Genomic DNA, 20,626 nt, shown 5'->3' on the forward strand with positions numbered 1-20,626 from the left:
CAATCTCAGGAACTACAGGTCCGATTTAAAAACTTATCTCAGTGTTAGATTGATCATTTATCGAGTAAGACTATAGGCTATATTATATAATATATTATCTCGCTAAGACTAATACGACCGAAGAAACTCAGGAAAATGCGGGAAAAACGGGGAAAATATTTTTTTATGGGTAAATGTACGATTTCTGTAAAATTCCTAATTTACGCGGGCGAAGCCGCGCGGGACATCTAGTACAAAATAAAAATAAAACTTTTTAAAACTTTTATGTGGAAAAATTATTTTAACACAAGTACTTCTACTGTCACAGTGAACTCTATACAGGGGACTCTACACAGCCGCATTATCACATTTTTTTTTACACTCTGTATATCCCTACTCGACGACTTCGTGATTTACGAACTATTGCAACTTTGTAAATGTTGACATCAATTTGATTTACTATCGTTTAAAGTAAATACGTTCTGTAAATCTAAATAAGTTTTAAACCCTCGGTAGCTACACGACAGTCGACAACGTCCTGCTTGTGATCGACAATATTTTATTTATTTATTTTATTTATTAGTCGCTGAAAGATTCAGCCCCCTTAGACTTTTATCTTTTGTTAAAAACGATGACGAAATTCGTTATCAAAATGTATGCGGTTTGACGTAATTTATCGCTAAATGACATTTCGCTTTCGAAGACTAATGTCAAATCCCATACATTTGGATAACGAATTACGTCATCGTTTTTAACGAAAGGGATTTTGGCTACGGCCTCAGGTTATATTTATTGATGTACTCGTAACAAGCACTGAATTCTACATTTTAGAACAATTTTCTAACTTTTTTTTGCAAAATGGTGGCTACGTGTAGAGCAGTTAAATGTAGTTAATATATGGTCCTATATATTATAGGACCATATATTAACTACATTTAACTACTCTATGATAATGTAATAAAATGCCGCTTACTCTTACATAAAGTCCATTTTTATGTTGCTGATATTAAACGAGACCGTATTATGTTTGACCGCGGTTATCATAATATAAACATGATAGGTTTATTATATGAAATGCAAGATTCAATTTTCTTAAAAAATAATAAAGATTTTTACAGGGGTTTTATGCGAAAATATAACGGTAACTAACAATGGTTAGTCAAATAGTCACCTTACTTTTTTTATTTATTTACTAGCTGTCCCGGTGAACTACGTGTCACTTTAAAACCTTCCCTGGACTTCTACGAATATTTTAAGACTAAAATCAGCCCAATCCGTTCAGCCGTTTTCGAGTTTTAGCGCGACTAACACATTTGAAAATCCATTTTTTATATATAAGATAAGATTTATTAATAAGAAGTGCAAAATATAAAATAAAAGTTTAATGGGTTCCTCTCGATGGTACTTGCATTTATAAATTTCGACCTGTAACAATAAAGAGGTCCTATTATACAGGGTGTAACAAAAATAAGTGATAATACTTTAGGGTGTGTACGTGTTCCTTGTAGAGAGTTCACTGTGAAAGTAGCAGCGCTGAAATACCAAAATTTTTTTTCACTTTTGTATGGGGAAACTCGTGCCGCTCGGGCCCGCGCCCATACAAAAGTGAAAAAAAAATCGTCTTTCAGAGCTGCTACTTTCACAGCGAACTCTTTACAAGGAACACGTACACACCCTAAAGTATTATTACTTATTTTTGTTACACCCTGTATAATTCGTGTCTTGTCGTAGCGGTTACTCTGTAAACACATTGCCATTACAATTTAATTGAATGCGTCTAGACACATGAGGCGAGCAAACAGGTTTGAAACGAGTTGGGAATTCTTAAACTTTGTTGTGAACGTAAACATTGCCTTTATTTGCTGTCGATGTGAACCTGATTTATTAGCGCCTTTGGTTTTAGTGTAGCAACATCCTTTAGATATTGCTGTTGAAAATTATTAGGGGCGGTACCAGCAACAACCAATAAAAATAATTAAATCGTTGATAAGCCATCTAGTATCATCGATCTCTTCTGTGTGAGAGCTTTTCCAACGTGGTAGACAAATACATGGATATTGAATAGCTTATTGATGGTTTAAATATTTTACTTATAAAGAGACACTATTATTTGGTTTATCAGATTACCCATTATGATCCAATATTTGCTATTCAAAATATTGAGGCACTGTAAATATTTTGTTAACAGGATATATTGCTGCACTGTTCTCTACTACATGCTGTTCTCACGCTACAGGCCTTACCAGCAGTTTGCCAACCTTTCTGCCAATATTATGATATTATGATATTATGACGTGTGCAAGATGTCGGATTATTTAGCGTGTGCTAGTAGCGCACTCTGCGACCTTTGTGCAATATTCCCTATTAGATTATAGCACAGGTTCCCTAGAACATTTTTTTTTATTACTATCAAGCAAATTTTTCGTGTGCAGCTTCATTTTGATAAGACGAACAACAATTTCCTAATAGTAAATAGTAATAAATAAAAATTGTTCTAGGGAACCCGGACTATTAGGATGACCTTCTGCTTTTACCACGCTTCTTTGCCCTATTTTGTCTGCACACCGTGCTTCGCTTGATGTGATTTATTTGCAAGTGGCGTGTCTGTTGCAGCGCGGCGTTGTAAGTGTGGTGACTGGTGTGTGATGTGGTGAGGACATGTCGTCGCCGGCGCGCGTGCCGCCCGGGGCGGGCGCCCTGCCCCCCGGCCCGGGGCCCTCGAGGCAGCGCTCCCTCAAGGACCGCCTGAAGGAGGGCATCACCGGACCCTTCCATTGGCAGTAAGTCACTTTACACTCGAAACGAACTTGCGTGAACCAGCGCCAATACGCGTCTTATAGAGAATACTACTTGCGAATGCAATTTAAGCCAAAACTCAATTGTTACCTATTTAGAGTTTTGGTCGTATCTTGTTACATGACTATTTTATTTGGACCTAATCAAATTACTGTATAACAGTCAGGATAAAGTGCTGAATATTTCATTCAGAAACTTGGTTGAAGAATTACGTTGCTTACGTTGTCACTGGTTGATGTAAGTTTGAGTTTTACTAAGTTATTCACAGCGGCGGCGAAGCTACGCTCCTCGGCATATTGGTGCGTAATGTTGTCCTCACTAGACAGGGACCCATCGACCATCACCCACTTGTGCTAGTATGGACTATTATATAAAATGAGGACGTAAGTGGATGAAAGGACTTACTCATTTTTACCCTTATAATTTCAACAAACCTTGTAACTTATCTACTTCATTATCTGGCTAAAATATCTGGCTAGTCTTCAAATATAATTTCTTCTCTTTCACGTATACGTGGAACAGTAGCCCTAGCATGGCCACAGTAGAAATACGAAAGTAGTTCCGATCTTTACCGCGGCTAGTCGCAACCGACAAAAATTCAATGAAATAGCCACTTTATGACATAGATGATAGAGTACCTATAGACTATAGTCTATGTCAAAAAGTAGTATTTTATTTGAATTTTTAGGTAAGTGTAGTCCTAAAGTTATAAAGATTGATTTTTTGTCGGCGGCGTTTGGCCGCCGTAAAGATCGGAACGACACCTTCAGTTTATCTATACTTTCGTATTTCTACTGTGAGCTGTGCTGTGGCCATGCTAGGGCTACTGGAGCGACAACAATATTCCAGACGCAAGTGGGTGGTTAGGTTGCATGCTTGACGTTTTATATAAATGCAGTTTAAACTAAACTGTGAAAGCTATTGGATACTTTGATATATAATGAATAAGTGCTTTTTATCCTTATTAAATGTTTCTCGCTTATTTATCATAAGGGCCGCTTAAATATAGCACGATTGAATGTGAAACTATAAAACATATTATAATACAAATTCACACAGTATTAATATAAATACAATTATTACTACGCAACAGTAGTCAATAACAAATTCAATTTTTTAATCAATTCCAATGATTTTTAAGGATTCTTGTTCGATTGAACATCGACAAAAGAAAATACGCGTCATCTCCAAAGGTTAAAGTTGGGCTTCCTTTTGAAATTCGAATTGCCCTTTTAAATGTTTACCTTTGCATGCCTTCAGATATATTTACGATCGCGCGTTTTAAAATTATGGCTTAATTTTGATTAAGTCGCTCGATAAATCAGCTTTGCGATAACGTACGTGTGGACATGTTGATTTATATATTGAACATATTATTACTGGGACCTTGGACCACCTAGAATCTAGATTAAGGTGCAGTAGCCAGTAGCCCCAACATCATCACTTTATTGTGAGATACTTCTGTAGGTCATAGGTATTTGACTATGTTAATTCTTAAGGGGGACAGCTTATATTCTAGTACTTAATGCCGCACTCAGAGACGAGACGATTACGGTAGTTGCTTAACTGTAATTAAATGAAGATTTTGACTTAAACTTAAACGAAGAAAAAATTAAATGAAGCATTTGACAGAGACTTAGTGTATGGGACACTAACCGCCGTACTCAGAGGCATTTAATTACGATCAACCATCAATTTAATGAAGAGTTTGACAGATAATGTATGGGGCTTATGTCAAATTTTTAAATTAATTACATTTAAGTAATTAATGTTCCACTCTGAGTGCGGCAGTAAGTATCTGTCAAATGTTTCATTTAATTACAAATAAATAATTTATTAGTCTCACCACGTCTATTCTATTATATACAGTCTATACTCTATATTATAGTCTATTATTATTAGTCTCACTATTAGTTTACTCATTTTTTTTTATAAACTAAGGGGGCAACGGGTCACCTGATGGAAAGCAACTAGCGTTACCAATGGACACTCGCAACATTAGCTGCAGGTTTTTTAACTCTCTAAGCTTAAAAATAAGTTACCTGGAGTCCTGGGAGACCGAGCCTTACAACTTGCATCTTTCATTGTTTTTCCAAAGAACGGAAAATCAAAGTATTCATTTTTAAGCGATTTTGGCAAAAAATATAGGTATTGATTTTCTGGTGTAAGTGGCGCAAATCTTCCAATTTTTCTGGAAAAACCTCCGATTTCGTACTACGTTCCAGACCTCTGCTAGACATACTGGTGCCAGCTTCTCAACCAATTTAGATTAGTCTTCCTTTGCATTCGTTGACAAGATTTTTTTAAATGTCCGTATGGTTGCACAAGCGCATGCCGCATACGGCTTTATCGCAACATAGTCAGCCTAGTCCAGAGGACCGTCTGGACTAACCTTTTCCTCATGATGTACTTCACCGTACGAGCGTCATATACCTATTATATTGTATTTGAGATCTGAACATGTCTTATTGGTACACGCCTCTACCCGGGATCGAACCTGCACCCTCTCTAGTGCGAGCCAAAGGCTGCCAAAGGTCTACCATAACAGACCTGATTTATACGTGGGAGAGCCATGCTTCGGCACGAACGGGCCGGCCCGACCGGAGAAATACCACGTTCTCACAGAAAACTGGCGTGAAACAGCGCTTGCGCTGTGTTTCGCCGAGTGAGTGAGTTTACCGGAGGCCTAATTCCCTTCCCTATACTCCCCTATTCCCTTCCTTTCCCATCCCTACCCTCCCCTATTACATTCCCTCTTAAAAGGCCGGCAACGCACCTGCAGCTCTTCTGATGCTGCGAGTGTCCATGGCGACGGATGTTACTTTCCATCAGGTGACCCGTTTGCTCGTTTGCGTTTCTTTCATTAAAAAAAAAAAAAAACGTGCACTCTATCACGTCATATTAATGTCACTGGTATAGTAGTAATGTGTAACCATAGTGTTGATACACGTCAGGTTGACTAATAGTCGTGCCCCGGGCGCGCCTCGCGGTGCTCTAAATACTTGTACACTCGATTATAATTAACAATATACGCGTTACGTGTAGGTATTAATAGAACCGGTTAACATGCGGGCAAACATTCTAAGTTCTAACACTATCATTATCTAAGTACCCTAATTTAAGCCTTAAGTGGTGATTAGATCTTTTGTTTATCTGTTTAAACTTACTCCCAAGGTAGCTTTATTTGTTTTTTTTCCTAGTAACTTAGGTTTAGTTTTAAAAACTATGTTAAAATTACATATTATGTTGTAAAAAGACACTTTTTAGGAATTTAAAATCTCCATAAAAATATCGAGGTTCAGTGGCTTAAGCGTAAATTGGTAATAGACAGACACACTTCGCATTTTTAATAATATTAACTAGCGACCCGCTCCGGCTTCACACGGATATAAATTATATTAGGTATAGCCTATGTCACTCCCTGAAAAAAAATGATTAAAATCGATTCAGTAGTTTTGATTAATATTCATTACTACCCGTAGCCGGTACCGCCGCAAAAGCTACGTCCCGCAATTTTTGCCTGCCTGAGTTTGCAATGTAAGCGGAAAAAAGTGTAATTATTTACGACATCACATTAGAAACCTCAAAAATAACAGTATTTCTCCACTATTTAATGAATAATAACTTATAAACCATCCTTTTCAATACTCTATCTATTAAAGAAAACCGCAAAACAAAGGGATATAGGGAGTAGGGACAGAAAAAGCGACTTTATTTTACACTATGTAGTGATTATAATGATAGCTCCCACACTGGTTTCGGTGACAGTGGCCGGTTTCATTGAAAACAGGCCAGCTACGCAGGAGTAATTTTATAGTGCCCAAGTGTGTGCGCAGTACACAAGAGCACTCTCTATTCCTTTAGGTACTCTCATAACCCAGTGGGACTGAAGACCGACACGACCGGCGAGAGATCAGGCGCAGGACCGACTTTTTACATGCCCATCCGACGCATATGGATCATCTTACTTTTCAGACAATCAGGTGATCAGCCTGCATTGTCCTAACCAAACTTGGAAATAACATGTTTCCAACGCGGGAATCGAACCCACGACCTCCGAGTCAAGAGCCGCGCTCTATACCACTAGACCACGGAGGCGTCATGTATGTAGTGATTATTATAGAAGCAAGAAGAGGATCGCAGTTAGAAATTAGAATCGACAAAAAGTTTCGAAAATATTTTTCGTAGTTGACTGTGGAATTGTAATATTGTTTTGATGGACCGCAAATGAAATAGAATCGGTTCGCCGTCGCGTCGGAGTGGATTTTCAATTTGTACACAACCGCAGCAAGCTGTCGGAACTCTGTTGCATCCACTTTTACTCTCCAATTCAATTCACGGTTGATTTCATTTCTCTCCTAGCGGATTTTTTTCCTGTCTCGTAGACGTGCTCTAGGTTTTATGTACCTGGAAATGTTTCGGTAAAATTATTTTAGATTTAAGTAGACAGGCAGCATACAAATATTAAAGTCTAATCAATATTTATGTGTTCTGTTGATTTTTGTGTTTTACCTTTTTTTGTCCTAAAGTGATAAAATACCACTAATAGTGGTATATTATCTCCCTTAATTATTAATTTTATTTTTTATTATTCATTATTATTAAAGTATAAATACAGCTGAGTATTTTCTGAATATTTTAGGTGCATCATTGATACCGAACAAAGAATGTATGAATGAATAGATGTCCCGCGCGGCTTCGCCCGCGTAAATTAGAAATTTTACAGAATCCGTAGGTACATTTTCCCATAAAAAATATTTCCCCCGTTTTTCCCACATTTTCCTGAGTTTCTTCTGTCGTATTAGTCTTAGAGTAATAATATAATATAACCTTCTCGATAAATGATGAGTCTTACTCGATAAATGATCTATCTAACACTGAGATAAGTTTTTAAATCGGACCTGTAGTTTCTGAGATTGACGCGTTCAAGCAAACATACTCTTCAGGTTTATAATATTAGGTAGATATAGATTTTTTTTAATTATCGCTTGACAAACTCGAGTCTCGATCTAAAAGACTATGAAATGGTATAATATGGTAGTGATGATGATGATGATGATGATGAAGAATGTAATTTGCATAGTAGCATATGCTTTCTGTTCTTAAAACAACGCCGAAACTCCCAAACTTGTATCTATAAAGAATCAGGAGTTCTCTCAGCACCTTCCGAATCACGGTATACCAGGTATATCTCGGTGCAAAATCTTACTTGTTGGTAGCATATGCTTAGAATACTTCTCACGAAACCGAAGTCACCATATGTTTCCCTATAAGTTTTGAGGAGTTCCCTCGATTACTTATGGATCCTTCATCAGATCACCACTTTTCTGAATATAATACCAAATTGGGATGATACCCTATATACCAAAAGAAAAATTTTGAAAATCGGTTAACAAACGGCGGAGTAATCGTTGAATATAAGAAAACGAACATAACACCTCCCCCATTTTGAAAGTCGGTTAAAATTGTAGCCTATGTGTTATTTATTTAATATTTTAATCAGCACATGAATTGAATAACAAATTTTTTTTCAAATTAATCGTAGCACCATCTGTCAGGACTCAGGACAAACTAAAATTGAAATAGAATAATATTGAATGCGATGATAGCGCCGTCCGCCGGATCTAATGTAAAACATTCCAAAATCAACAACTCCTTATAAATAAGAAATTAATTGAAAAAACATTTTCCAGTAGACCAAACTGTAAATCTAAACCATTCTCGAATCTCCACGAACACACACAAAAAATTTCATCAAAATTGGTCCAGTCGTTTAGGAGGAGTTCAGTCACATACACACGCACACAAGAAATATATATATTAAGATAATAACTTAATAGTAATAAGTAAAATACTAAAAATATTATAAATTAAATATTTTGTTTTTAGTATTTGTTGTTATAGCGGCAACAGACAAAGTTACATAATCTGTGAAAATTTCAACTCTCTAGCTATTACCGTTCTTGAGTTACAGCCTGGATACAGACAGACAGAGAGACCCTTTGGGTACGGAACCCTAAAAATTAACGTTCATTTCAAGATAATATTACCACGATTCGTGAAATCGTTGCTAAATCATGTGTGAAAACGATAAAATCTTAATTGCGTTTGTGTAGCCTCATTACGTGTGTAATGTCAAATGTGTATTTTAAAGTACACACCGCCAAGGTGAAATGTCAAGAGCAAGGCCGCGGTGACAGTCCTGCCCCTTTAGCCTAGACGTTTTCTTTATCGCTTCTTTATAGAATCGCCGAACAAAATGTATGGAATTGACATAAGCGTTCGTTAATTTGACGTTGACGTTCGACTCCTCTTATGTCAATTCCATACATTTGTTCTCCGATTCCATAAAGAAGCGATAAAGAAAAAGTCTTGGCTAGGGTCTCTGAGTTCTGACACGGTGGAGGGCGGGTCCCGCTGGCCAAATATTTGTCCGTACTTAACATACACCGTCTGACTGACGTACCGTTTGTATTCGTGTTATTTTTTGTTCGTCGACATGATAGGTGTTTAAGAAAAATATTTTTCTGATGGACTCATAATAATTATATCAACGTGTTAAGGATAACCTCATTTTTAGGGTTCCGTACCCAAAGGTTAAAAAAGGGACTCTATTACTGAGACTTCGATGTCTGTCCGTCTGTCTGTGTCCAGGCTGTAACTTAAGAACCGCTACAGCTAGACTTCTGAAATTTTTATATATTGTGTATATCTATTGCCGCTATAACAACAAATACTAAAAACAAAATAAAATCAATATTTAAGGGGGGCTTCCATACACAAACGTGATTATTTTGGCCTTTTTTGCTCTATAAACAGGTAGGTACTTGAATTTTTCTCACATTCCTTAGTCATATGTGTAATTTAATATTTAATGCTATTATTAAAATAAAATAATAAATTAAGCTCCCATACAAAAAACACAATTTTTGGGCATAATTTTGCCCTATAATGATACGGAACCCTTCGTGCGCGAGTCCGACTCGCACTTGGCCGATAATTAGATTCAGACAATACATAGTACCAAATACTATCTAATTATTATCTATAGTTTTAAAACCTACAACAGTCTGTAAAATTTTATAAAACCTTGTTAAAATTTTTTGTACCACCGACTTTATTACAAAACTCCGTTGGCGTTTAAAAGGAAAATATTATACTATTATGGTGTAAGCGGTGACACAAATATTTACCTTATACCCTGCAGTGTTATATTAATTTGAGGGGCTCTTATGCGGACCACGTAAGGATCATTTTGATGGAATTCCGAGGTAAAATAATTGCGAAAGTACGGTATCTCAGGCGCACACTTACGCTTATCAGCATGGAGCAGCCACCGGTGGCCTCGCTAAGTATAGAGACTATTTCGTTCTTACTATGTTGAGGCTGGGCGAAATCTACAGATTACACTGGCATTTTAATATACCAGCCAAGTTGCATAAAATGTAAGAACCTTACATGCTTTCTGATGAATTAGTTTTTTTGCGAACTTGGTCACTAAATTCAATGTGTATTAGAATGAATATAAATCCAAAATTACAGCGCTAAAAAATAAAAAGGGTATTCTTATGAAATCTCAATCTACGTCAAGCTTGTTCTATATTCTGATTGGCCAATAGTCCAAAAGTCTGTTTAATATAATATATTAAACAGACTTTTGGACTTTTTGGACGGGGAAATTTTAGTTCTCGCATATTATGTGAGAACTAAAATTTCCCCGTTTAATATGACTGGATCGTAGCTGTGTTAATGTTGGATTCAGAAGAATCTTGGTAAAGGAATATTTTAGAAGCTTCACATAAACAAGTATACAGTAGAGCAATATGCGCAGCGCCTACAGCAAGTTTTATATTTAAGTTGCTCAAATGTATGCGCTGAAAGTAGGCTAGTGTCTGTCCGTGGAAACGGAGTTAGATCTGTATAAGCAGTATAATTCAGCGCTTATCATACGGAGCCGAGTTGCTTAGAACGACGCCACACTGCTAAGGCGCGTTGCGTCGTCGGATGGTCGCACTGTCGCACATAGCTGCGATGTGACAAATCTTGTCAACATCAGACCACATTTTTATATTTTCCTGTCTGTAGTTCCGGGAGAAGTAACTAACTAACTTACTCCGCTGGCTCAGCGACCCGATGTGGATCTTGGCCTCCGAAATGAGCTTCCGCCATTGAGCCCTGTCCTGCGTTACCTCCTGTCAGTTACTGACTTGATCAGTCTCATCAGCATCTCATCATCGTGAGAAGTAGCATATTTTTATGATATTCCTAAAACAAAAAGAGGACAGTTCTGAATCGCGCCTATCGAAGTGTCTACAAGATCAGCATGACATAAACAATGTCTCCAGGCAACGTCTGAAATGATAACAGTAGGCTCGAGCATATTCCCACACTGTATATTATGGCAAACGTTTGGCGTATCAGCTAGAAATGTGTAATAAATTGTAAAACGTCAGAGCGGTGCCGCTGCGACGACGCACCGCAACGGAGTAGCGTGGCTTCGCTCTTACGGTTTCGTGCTTCTGCGTCCTTGGCCGACATAAAATGTTTAGGCGCCGCGAACCAAGTGGTGGGCGGCGCTAGGGGGATCAGGTCGGTATTGTTCCCATTGTCTCATCCGACATTATATGTATAGTGTATACCGCAAATGAGCAACGCTCGTTGCGAAAAACGGTCGCCATTTTTTTTCATTCTCTACAACGGCTCGTATTCACTATTCAGCTAACATTAATCGCTTTCCGCTCCAGTTCCGCGACTTTTTCAATCTCGTGCAGCGAATATATTATCTTTTCTTTCTTTTAATTATAGATAAAGCTGGTATTAATAAAGCTTGCGACTAGGGAGAAAATACCCATCCTGTTATATCCGCACGTCATAGACAAATCGAATTATTTATAGCAGGCTGAAAGTAAAGGCTATTAAAAGACATTCAGAAATTAATCGTTATCTGCGTACGCGTATTAATGGACTTAAATAAGTATAGAAAGTATTTGGAAAACTACCCAATCGCTAATTTCCTTCAAAAAGTTTCGGCTTATTTCCAAAATTCTTTAAATATGGTGCATATTTAAAGAATTTTCACACGAACATCCTGTAGGATATTCGTGCGATGATACATGCGCCAAAGGCAAGTCCAAAGCTACCGGCGAATAGAAAGTCAGAACTTAGAACGCACCTCTTGGATCGCTATTTGATGATAAGTCCAGGGGAGGGTGGTATCGAGGGCAGTCGGTCGCGCCCAGATCCACTCCCGGATAAAAGCTGTCTTGCCACCTCGGAGGTTGGATATAAACTAAAACCTTCTTAACTGCATTAATTTGCGGAGAATTGCGGTTAAACCTAGTTCCTGTACGCTCCTTTAAGCTTGTGTTTCACAGTCAAGGGAGTTAAAGCAAATAACTGCACCGGAATGTTGCTTTTTTAAGTTTACGCGAAAATTGTAGTTTTGATCACTTACGGATTTTGTCGCGGAGCACTTCTTTTTTGTCACGTGTCATCACTTCCTCAGACTCATCCATGGTGACGGCCGCTGGAAAGTAGCCGAAACGTCGTCGGAAATGAAAAATGTGCTCGCACGAATTAAATAAACTTAAGAATTTTAGGGGGGTATAGACTCCTGAATTTAAGAGGTTGGTAGGGCATTAAACTGAGTTAAAGCTTAGATCAGAATTGAGTTTTATTTCGTTTTTGCGCGTTCTACAGTCGAACCAAGTCCGTTTTATCGGTGCTGAAGTTTTGACAGATGTTCCAATTGAATTATCATTTCACCCGGAAACGAAAGTTTTTAATTGACGCCAGGCCATCAGGCGAATAAAATTATTTTAAGATCAATGCAATAATGTATTTTCCGGGACTATAATTTATGACCGGACGACCGTTAGAGAAAATTATGAATCATTGAACACATATAACTATTTCTGGTGGTTGCGTAGTTATTATTAAAATATTTATCGTACAGCCAAACCAAGGTTTACACTCTTACGGACATTTTACTAATCTTTGGGATTTTGCAAGAATTACTACTAACATCCAAAAATATGATACGAGGAAAAACTAAAGGAAAACGGCGGGAAATGGAAAGGAGCACTACACACTTTTGTTCACAATAAAATCAAGTTTAGATAAATTGCCATTTCACCTCAATTACGCGACACTTTACCAAGTACCTACTTTAACGTAATTAAATCGTTTTAGGGGCTCATTCCGACCGTCAGTTGACATTGACCTCAGTATCCAGGCCACTCGGCAACCCCGCGCTGTACGCACACGGGATCGATACAGTGTATCTCGCACTAAGTCGCACAGCTAATGCCAATAAAGCTAATCTGTACTAATTTAATTAAAAATTCTCGTGTCAAGCTGTTTGTTGGCTCCTCCAAAATGGATCGATTTTGATGAAATTTTGTAGATCTGGAATCTATTTTTTATGCATACAATAACGATGAATATGTAGATTGTAGCATAACAAACTAAGCTACATTATTATTCGCGCTCAACTTGCTGAAGAGATTTTTATAAATTTTTGTATGAAGATACTTTGACACTCGGGAAAGCAAAAGACAGAATTTCCGCATATCCTTAGCTCCTCCCATTACATAACACTATTGAAACAACGGTCTTTTAGAGTTCCCGCAGTCGCCGTCAAAACTTCGTTCGCTCAAAAATAATAGTAGTAGTTCGCTTTTTTGTATTTTTGTATTTCATCATTTTATACTGGACAAATTACCGGCTTCCCGCGATGCTGTGCTCCAACTTGTTAATAACATGTATTTCCCATGAGGGATAACCTTCATCAAGCTCGATCCTGATTCCTGACATCCAAGCTTCATCGCTTGAATCACCAGGTCTCAAGCGAGGCTCGACACATGTTTAGTTTACTTTTGGTGTAATTTTCTGTAATCTGTTTTGTGGGTTTAAGTTTTCCATTCTCTTAAGCATTATTGAGTTCATTTTTGCGCCGAAAGGAAGGTGTATGTTTTTCGAGTTAAGTGTATGTATGATTGTTTAGCACGCTTTGCAGCTTGAACGCCTTTGAAAAATTTTAGCTTGAGAGGTGTCGTTAGATTCGTCTCTGTGAAAGTGCCGCTGGGTATAACAAAATGGATTTGGGTTTTTTAAATTACCGTTTACCTGAACCTCGTCGTTTCTCACTCTGCTTGGCGTGTGTTCTAGTGCAATTCGTCTACGGCCTGTTTGTTTTTCTCAAATGGGACGGTAATGTGGAATGACAGCATTCTGTGGGTTAGGTCGTGACGGTGCGAGCACACGAGGCCGTGTCACATTCAGCGAGTAACAGGACGATCACGTTGTGCCACAATGGGGTATACGTCCACCGTGGCGGAATCGATTTCACGCCCTCCCCATTGTACCTGCGCTTTTCTTATTTACATACATATAGGGATAATATTATATTGTTTCCGTCACCGTGATGAGATTCATCCGATTCAAGGAATCGTGTCACTCGTGACTGTCAATTCGCTATCTTTCTATCACCCGTTTACGTCTTGATAATTCACAGAAGCTGCGCCACATACATAATCTACGTAAGTGCCCAATTTCAGGGTCCTGATCTAATCCGATAAATCGCGATAAAGCGATTTCGACGTATTTGCTTTGTATCTATGTTTTGAATTTGTCGATAACATTTTGTTTACTAATATTATCTAGACGTTATAAGTATTTAAAGGCGATTTAGTTTCAAAGGTAAAATATTCACCAAAAAGAATTTTATATTTTGAGACATGTGGTGGTGTGGTAATAAATTGAGTCATTATTTTTAAACGTCCTTAAGCCCGGCCGCACATTGTCCGAATTCTGATCAGAAACAGTTGAATTTCGCTGGACCGCTACCCCGCACACTATCCGAAATATCCTTCCGGCGAGTTCGAGCTCACTCTGCTGAGTACAAAATGTAAGAGACAGCGCGGACGTTCAACTGTTTCGTATCAGAAATTTCGGACAATGTGCGGCCGGGCTAAACGAGCTATTCATAATATTGTCACTAATGCGACAACTGTTTGACAGGTCTATCTGATAACGTTTTAATTTAAGTTGCAGCTGGCAGCATGCAAATAATTTTAAGTGCCCACCACGTGTACTGAAACGATGAAAAATTGCAAATCCCACTTCTGATGTTGCTAAAGCTACAAACTTCTCGAATTTTCGAACAACACAACTGATTTCGTTCAAAACATAACTCCTCAGGTCCCACTAGAGTAGAGTATAATAATGTTATGTTGTTTTACAAACAGCGCAAAATCACGTAGCACGTACAAGAATGGGGCTCCTACGTGGCGCGGCATAACAACTCTGTTCATTACATGCGACCGCGTGTACTCTCCTGGGGCCTGTAAACTAGGTTTTTACAAAACAGACAAACCGCTGCTTGTAAATTATTCTAGGAAATGAATTTTAATCCCACTAACCACTAATCCCGCCTAAGGCTAAATTATAGCGTAATGTGATTTGTGTTTTGGCATGTAACAAACAAGGACGACCGAAGCGCAAATGTTAAACGGAATCGTTTTATATTTTTTTAGAACGCCGAGAGAGACGAGGAATTTCGAGGGCATCTCGGCAGTGATTTTCTTGGCGGCCCCGAGTCTTTCAAATTGTGTTCCCCCTGAATCTGGTTTACTTTTTACATTGTTTGCGTGTCATTCATCAGCATAGATAAGATATGTCGAGTCAGTGATGCCAAAACACTCCCACAGACGTGCCGACAACCTTTTTTGTCACGTACAAATATTTTCAAGAAAGCGACTGTTGGCGCAATTTCTTTTACGTTATCTTGTGTTTAGATGCCATGTGTCTGTTTCAAAACTTACTGATAAACTTTATATGACAGATAGACTATAGAGTATCTGTCAGATAAGTTGTGGATAGCCTATCCGGCACTTATCAGGAAATGGTGAAACAGGCCCTAATTCTTGTATTTTTCTGGCATGTTGTAAAAGACACTTATCAGACAAGGACGGCAGATAGGTTAGCTGCGTGAGTAAGTAATTTTTAAAGGGGTAAAAAATATTTTAATACAAAACTGAGCTAGTAAAAAATATTTGGGTGGTATCTACAACACATTCAAATCCTTATCTTGAGCTTGACCACACAACTAAAACGTCGATGCGTAGGACGCATATCGTAAATTTATGTAAATTGCCTCTACGTGGCCAAAATGTTAAACGGTTTGAATCACATAATATTCTTATGTATTCAGTCACAACATATTTGCTTGGGACATCTTGGAGGGAATTCTTGACCAGCCTAGTAAAGAGCACAGGAAATTAAGTACCTCTTATGTTACTTGTTGTGTCCATGTTTGATAATATTATGTTATGAACTAGATGTCTTCTCGATCTTGCAACTTCGTTTCGTCGAATTCGTATACCGCATAGTACATTCTGATGCAATGAAAATTATTTATCTTATGTTTCACGGTTCAAGCATCGACGAAGCACGAAGGATCTCCATGCCAAAAATCTATATCGGTGCCGAGACTTAGGTAGTTATGTCTATTGTGCTTAGGGTGTGCAATGTGCATTGATGGTACGTCCATTCAACCAATTGGCCCTTCAACACTCCTAAAACCTACGTACGTCCGTTTGTATAAAAGCAGTCCGGTTGTGTCCATTGTATAACCGTGTGGCGTGCAGATGTAACAAACAGACAGACACATTTATACGAGTACTAGACTAGATGACGACCGCAACTTCGTCGCAACTGAACATTTTTCCGGGATAAAAAGTAACCTATGCCTTTTCACGGGACTCTACTCAAAGTATCTCCATACCAAATGACATTGGGACCTTTATGACCCGCTTTACGAAATTCAGCAAACACGAATGAAACTTATATTAATTTTTAAATAACCTTGCATAAGTTATAACTGTGTAGTTTTTTTTTTTTAAATAAAGTAATGGGAATGTAGAGATAATGACAAAAATATGTTTTAGTTTTTGCACATTTTCATGCTCCATAATATTAGTAACTAACTAAGATTTTATACACAGTACCTAAGACCGTCATATTATATTAGGCGTGGAATGCGGTGAGAGGGTTACGATTAATATTAATAAAGATTTGTGCATAAAAACGACACATATTTTCTCTAACACCTACATCGTTATTGAGATATTTGATCGGTTCAGCGGTTTGGGCGTGAACAGGGTACAGACAGACAGACAAACTTTCGCATAGCTATTATATTATTATAGATGGATGTTAATAGACGGTATGTGGAGTACGTTAATGCGTTTATTCGAGATGATTGGAGATAATTCTGACAATTCTGCAAACGATCCGGCCGGGGAGTGCGTAATTGAATGATTGAGCGCGGCGCCACTCGGACACCTCTCGAGATGATGCAGCGCAGGCACATCCGTGCCCCACCAGATAACGCCCAAGGTCGGGGATAAAGGGGAATTGCTCTACTTTGTTGAGGGTCCCTAATGACGGTCAGCCTTCACGGTCGGAGATTGTTATAGTTTTAATTTCTATTTGAGAAGTTCTTGAACGTACTTCACTAGTTTTCCCTATAACACACCTTATGTGGAGTTTAATAATCTATACTAATATTATAATTCTGCAGTTTGTTTGTTTGTTTGTTTGTTTGTTTGAACGCGCTAATCTCAGGAACTACTGGTCCGATTTGAAAAATTCTTTCAGTGTTAGATAGGCCATTTATCGAGAAAGGCTATAGGCTATATTTTATCACGCTAAGACTAATAGAAACGAAGAAATAGGGGAAAAAGTGGAAAAAACGGGGGAAATTATATGAAAGGGCTTATTTGAACGCGCTAATCTCAGGATCTACTGGTCGATTTAAAAAAAATTTTCAGTGTTAAATAGTCCATTTGTTGAGGAAGGTAATAGGTTATATTTTATCACACTAAGACTAATAAGAGCGAATAAATAGAGGAAAGTGTGGAAAAAACGGGGGGAAATTATTTGAAAGGGCTTATTTGAACGCGCTAATCTCAGGAACTACTGGTCCGATTTGAAAAATTCTTTCAGTGTTAGATAGCCTATTATCGAGAAAGGCTACAGGCTATATTTTATTATTCTACGACTAATAGGAGCGAAGAAATAGAGGAAAATGAGGAAAAAACGGTGGAAATTATATGAAATTGCTTATTATCTTAAGATTCTTAAGGCGGGGATTAATCTCAATCCAAAACTATAACTTTGCACACAACCAAAGACCAAGCGTATGCGTATCACAATAAGATTCATTTTAGCTTAGCATAAAACTGAAGTCACTCTAGCGGATTTTCTCTATTTTTCATCTTTTTTTAAAATATCTTTGGAAATAAACATTAAGAAACAAAATTGTTCGGTTAAAGAATTTTTAATATAGATTTATTAACAATTTATTCAAATAAAATCCTAGTTACTACTTATATTTCGATGAAATAGATTTTTATCGGAAGTGAGTTTGTAAATTAATTACAGCCAAAGTATTAAGTTTTATTAAAATGTTTATGGTTTAAGGTATTTTAAATATTGTGCTTTATACCTCATATTTTTTAAAACTTCGTAATTCGTAATATAATACTATTGGAACTAGGTAAACCGGAAGTCGCGGAATAACAAATTGGGGCTTATCCCCGCCTTAAGAACTACTGGAGCAATTTTTATGTTATTTGGCAAACATAAAGAATAGACCACGTTAAGGGACATAGGCTATTTTTGCGGAAAAATGTACGGTCGCGTGATATTCCTAAATTACGCAAGGGAAGCCGCGCGGTACATCTATATATAATAAAATCGTAGGGAAGTCAATGCTGTACATTGAATATTTTTGTACAATAAATGAATACTTGGGACGTGATCTACTATACTAATGCGGACGAAGTCGCGGGCAACAGCTAGTTATTTATAAATTGAGTATTAAAGTCCCGTAAATCTCTAAACTTTCTCAACGTTCAATTCTTTACTGAACTTAATCCTATTAAGTGTTATAAGATTGAAATTATCCAAATCTTTTTAGACGTGATCGTGTTTTAATGAGACAATAAATTAGCAGAACCCTATATTTTTCCGGGATAAGAACTACCCTCCTTCCTTTCCTGGTCATCAGAGAATATATCAAATTGTATTGAAATCTGTAAGCACATCAATAATGGCAGTACGTACGGCAACTTGGCGCTTATGTCAAAAGCGTATTTTTACATCTCTATCCTTGTCGGTGTCCTCTGATCATAATGAGCGAGTATGGCATGAGTCCAAAGGACCTGGCAACCAATCGTCCATCCCTCGTTAGCGAGTGCATCGCGCCGGCTGATTGCACTTACGTCAGCGGCCCAATTCCAGGGGACCTATTCTAATGACTCGAATGTTCGATCGCAGTCAGATCACATTCGGGCGCACACATGGTGTTTGAAAGACATGAGAGAGAGAGGGTTCGAACGTAGAACAAAGTAAATGAGTACTACATTGTGTCTACACCGCACAGCCACAGTATCCTTTGTTACCACGGACTAGACCCTTTCCGAGATGTGTCATGCAAGTTAGTTCGCGTCCAGTCCGTCCGCTATATGACGCACGCACGGACCGTGGGATGCTCTTAGGCGCGAGTGTGAGAGCCAGTGCTCGAAGCGATATTCTAAGTAAAAGAATAGGCCCCCATATCGTTTGCCGTGCGCCTGCACCGTATCACCTTGTTAATGTTCATTACCGTCCGTAATGCGCAGTATTTAGTGCGCAACATAAACTAGTTGACAAACACTGCGATAACTATTATGCGTCATGTTTTCTTTTACTTTTACATATATTTTGTTTTTATCTAGATGTTGGCCGCAACTTTATTTGAATTGCCGGAAACTAAACTATAATACGCCCTTTTCCTGGAATTGAAGTTTTCATGTCTTATCTTTTTATTAGAATCGATTCAAAGTTTAAGGGTGGAGAAAGCTGAAAGTCACATTTTAATAGTCTAAATTCAATCCCTTAAGGTGCCTTTTTAGGGTTCCGTACCCAAAGAGTAAAAACGCGACCCTATTATTGAGACTTCGATATCTGTCCGTCTGTCTCCAGGCTGTAACTCAAGAACCGCTATAGCTAGAGTTCTGAAATTTTGATTTTGAAAAAGCAGGTTGTGTATCTGTTACAGCTAAAAGTATAAATACTAAAAACAAAATAAAATAAATATTTAAGGACATGACACTATTACATTATGGACATGGACAAGACATTCTCATACAACAAACGTGTTTTTTTTTTGCTTTTTTTTGCTCTATATCAATAATGGCAGGTATGTATTTGGATTATTCTCAAAGTCCTTAGTTATACTTATGTGTACTTTAATATTTTTTAATAATATTATTATTATTATTTTAAATTAAATGAGGGGGCAAACGAGCAAATGGGTTACCTGATGGTAAGCAACTACCGTCGCCCATGGACACTCGCAACGTCAGAAGAGCTGCAGGTGCGTTGCCGACCTTTTAAGAGGGAATATGCTCTTTTCTTGAAGGTTTGCAGGTCGTATAGGTCCAGAAATACCGCTGGTGACAGTTCGTTCCAGAGTTTTACAGTGCGCGGCAGAAAGTTACGCGAAAAACGCACTGTGGAAGACTGCCACTCATCAAGGTGATGAGGATGGTATGTTTTTCGCGTGGGACGATAGCGAAAAGTTGCAGGTGGTATGATTCCAAACAATTCCTCAGAGCACTCCCCGTGATACAACCGATAGAGGATGCAGAGTGAAGCTACATCTCGGCGTAATTCCAGGGGGTCCAAGCTGTTTGAAACACTGTGGCAGTCAACAATTCGATCGGCCCCTCGTTGGATACGATCCAGAGGGAGCAGTTGGTATTTTGGCGCCCCTGCCCAGAGATGAGAACAATATTCCATA

At 38.1% G+C, this 20,626-nt stretch overlaps 1 protein-coding gene across 3 annotated transcripts in view; it reads left to right on the plus strand.

Annotated features, from left to right (window-relative positions):
• LOC121729604 (TLD domain-containing protein 2) overlaps positions 1-20,626 on the plus strand; it is a 208,107-nt gene that overhangs the window by 21,607 nt on the left and 165,874 nt on the right. For all 3 annotated transcript variants that reach the window (XM_042118170.1, XM_042118172.1, XM_042118171.1), the window contains exon 2: positions 2,593-2,759. In XM_042118170.1, the coding sequence (XP_041974104.1) occupies positions 2,638-2,759 (122 nt within the window). In that variant the 5' untranslated portion in view covers positions 2,593-2,637. The remainder of the gene's footprint in view (positions 1-2,592; positions 2,760-20,626) is intronic.

Source organism: Aricia agestis, chromosome 8, assembly GCF_905147365.1.
Source record: "Aricia agestis chromosome 8, ilAriAges1.1, whole genome shotgun sequence".
Lineage (NCBI taxonomy): Eukaryota > Metazoa > Arthropoda > Insecta > Lepidoptera > Lycaenidae > Aricia > Aricia agestis.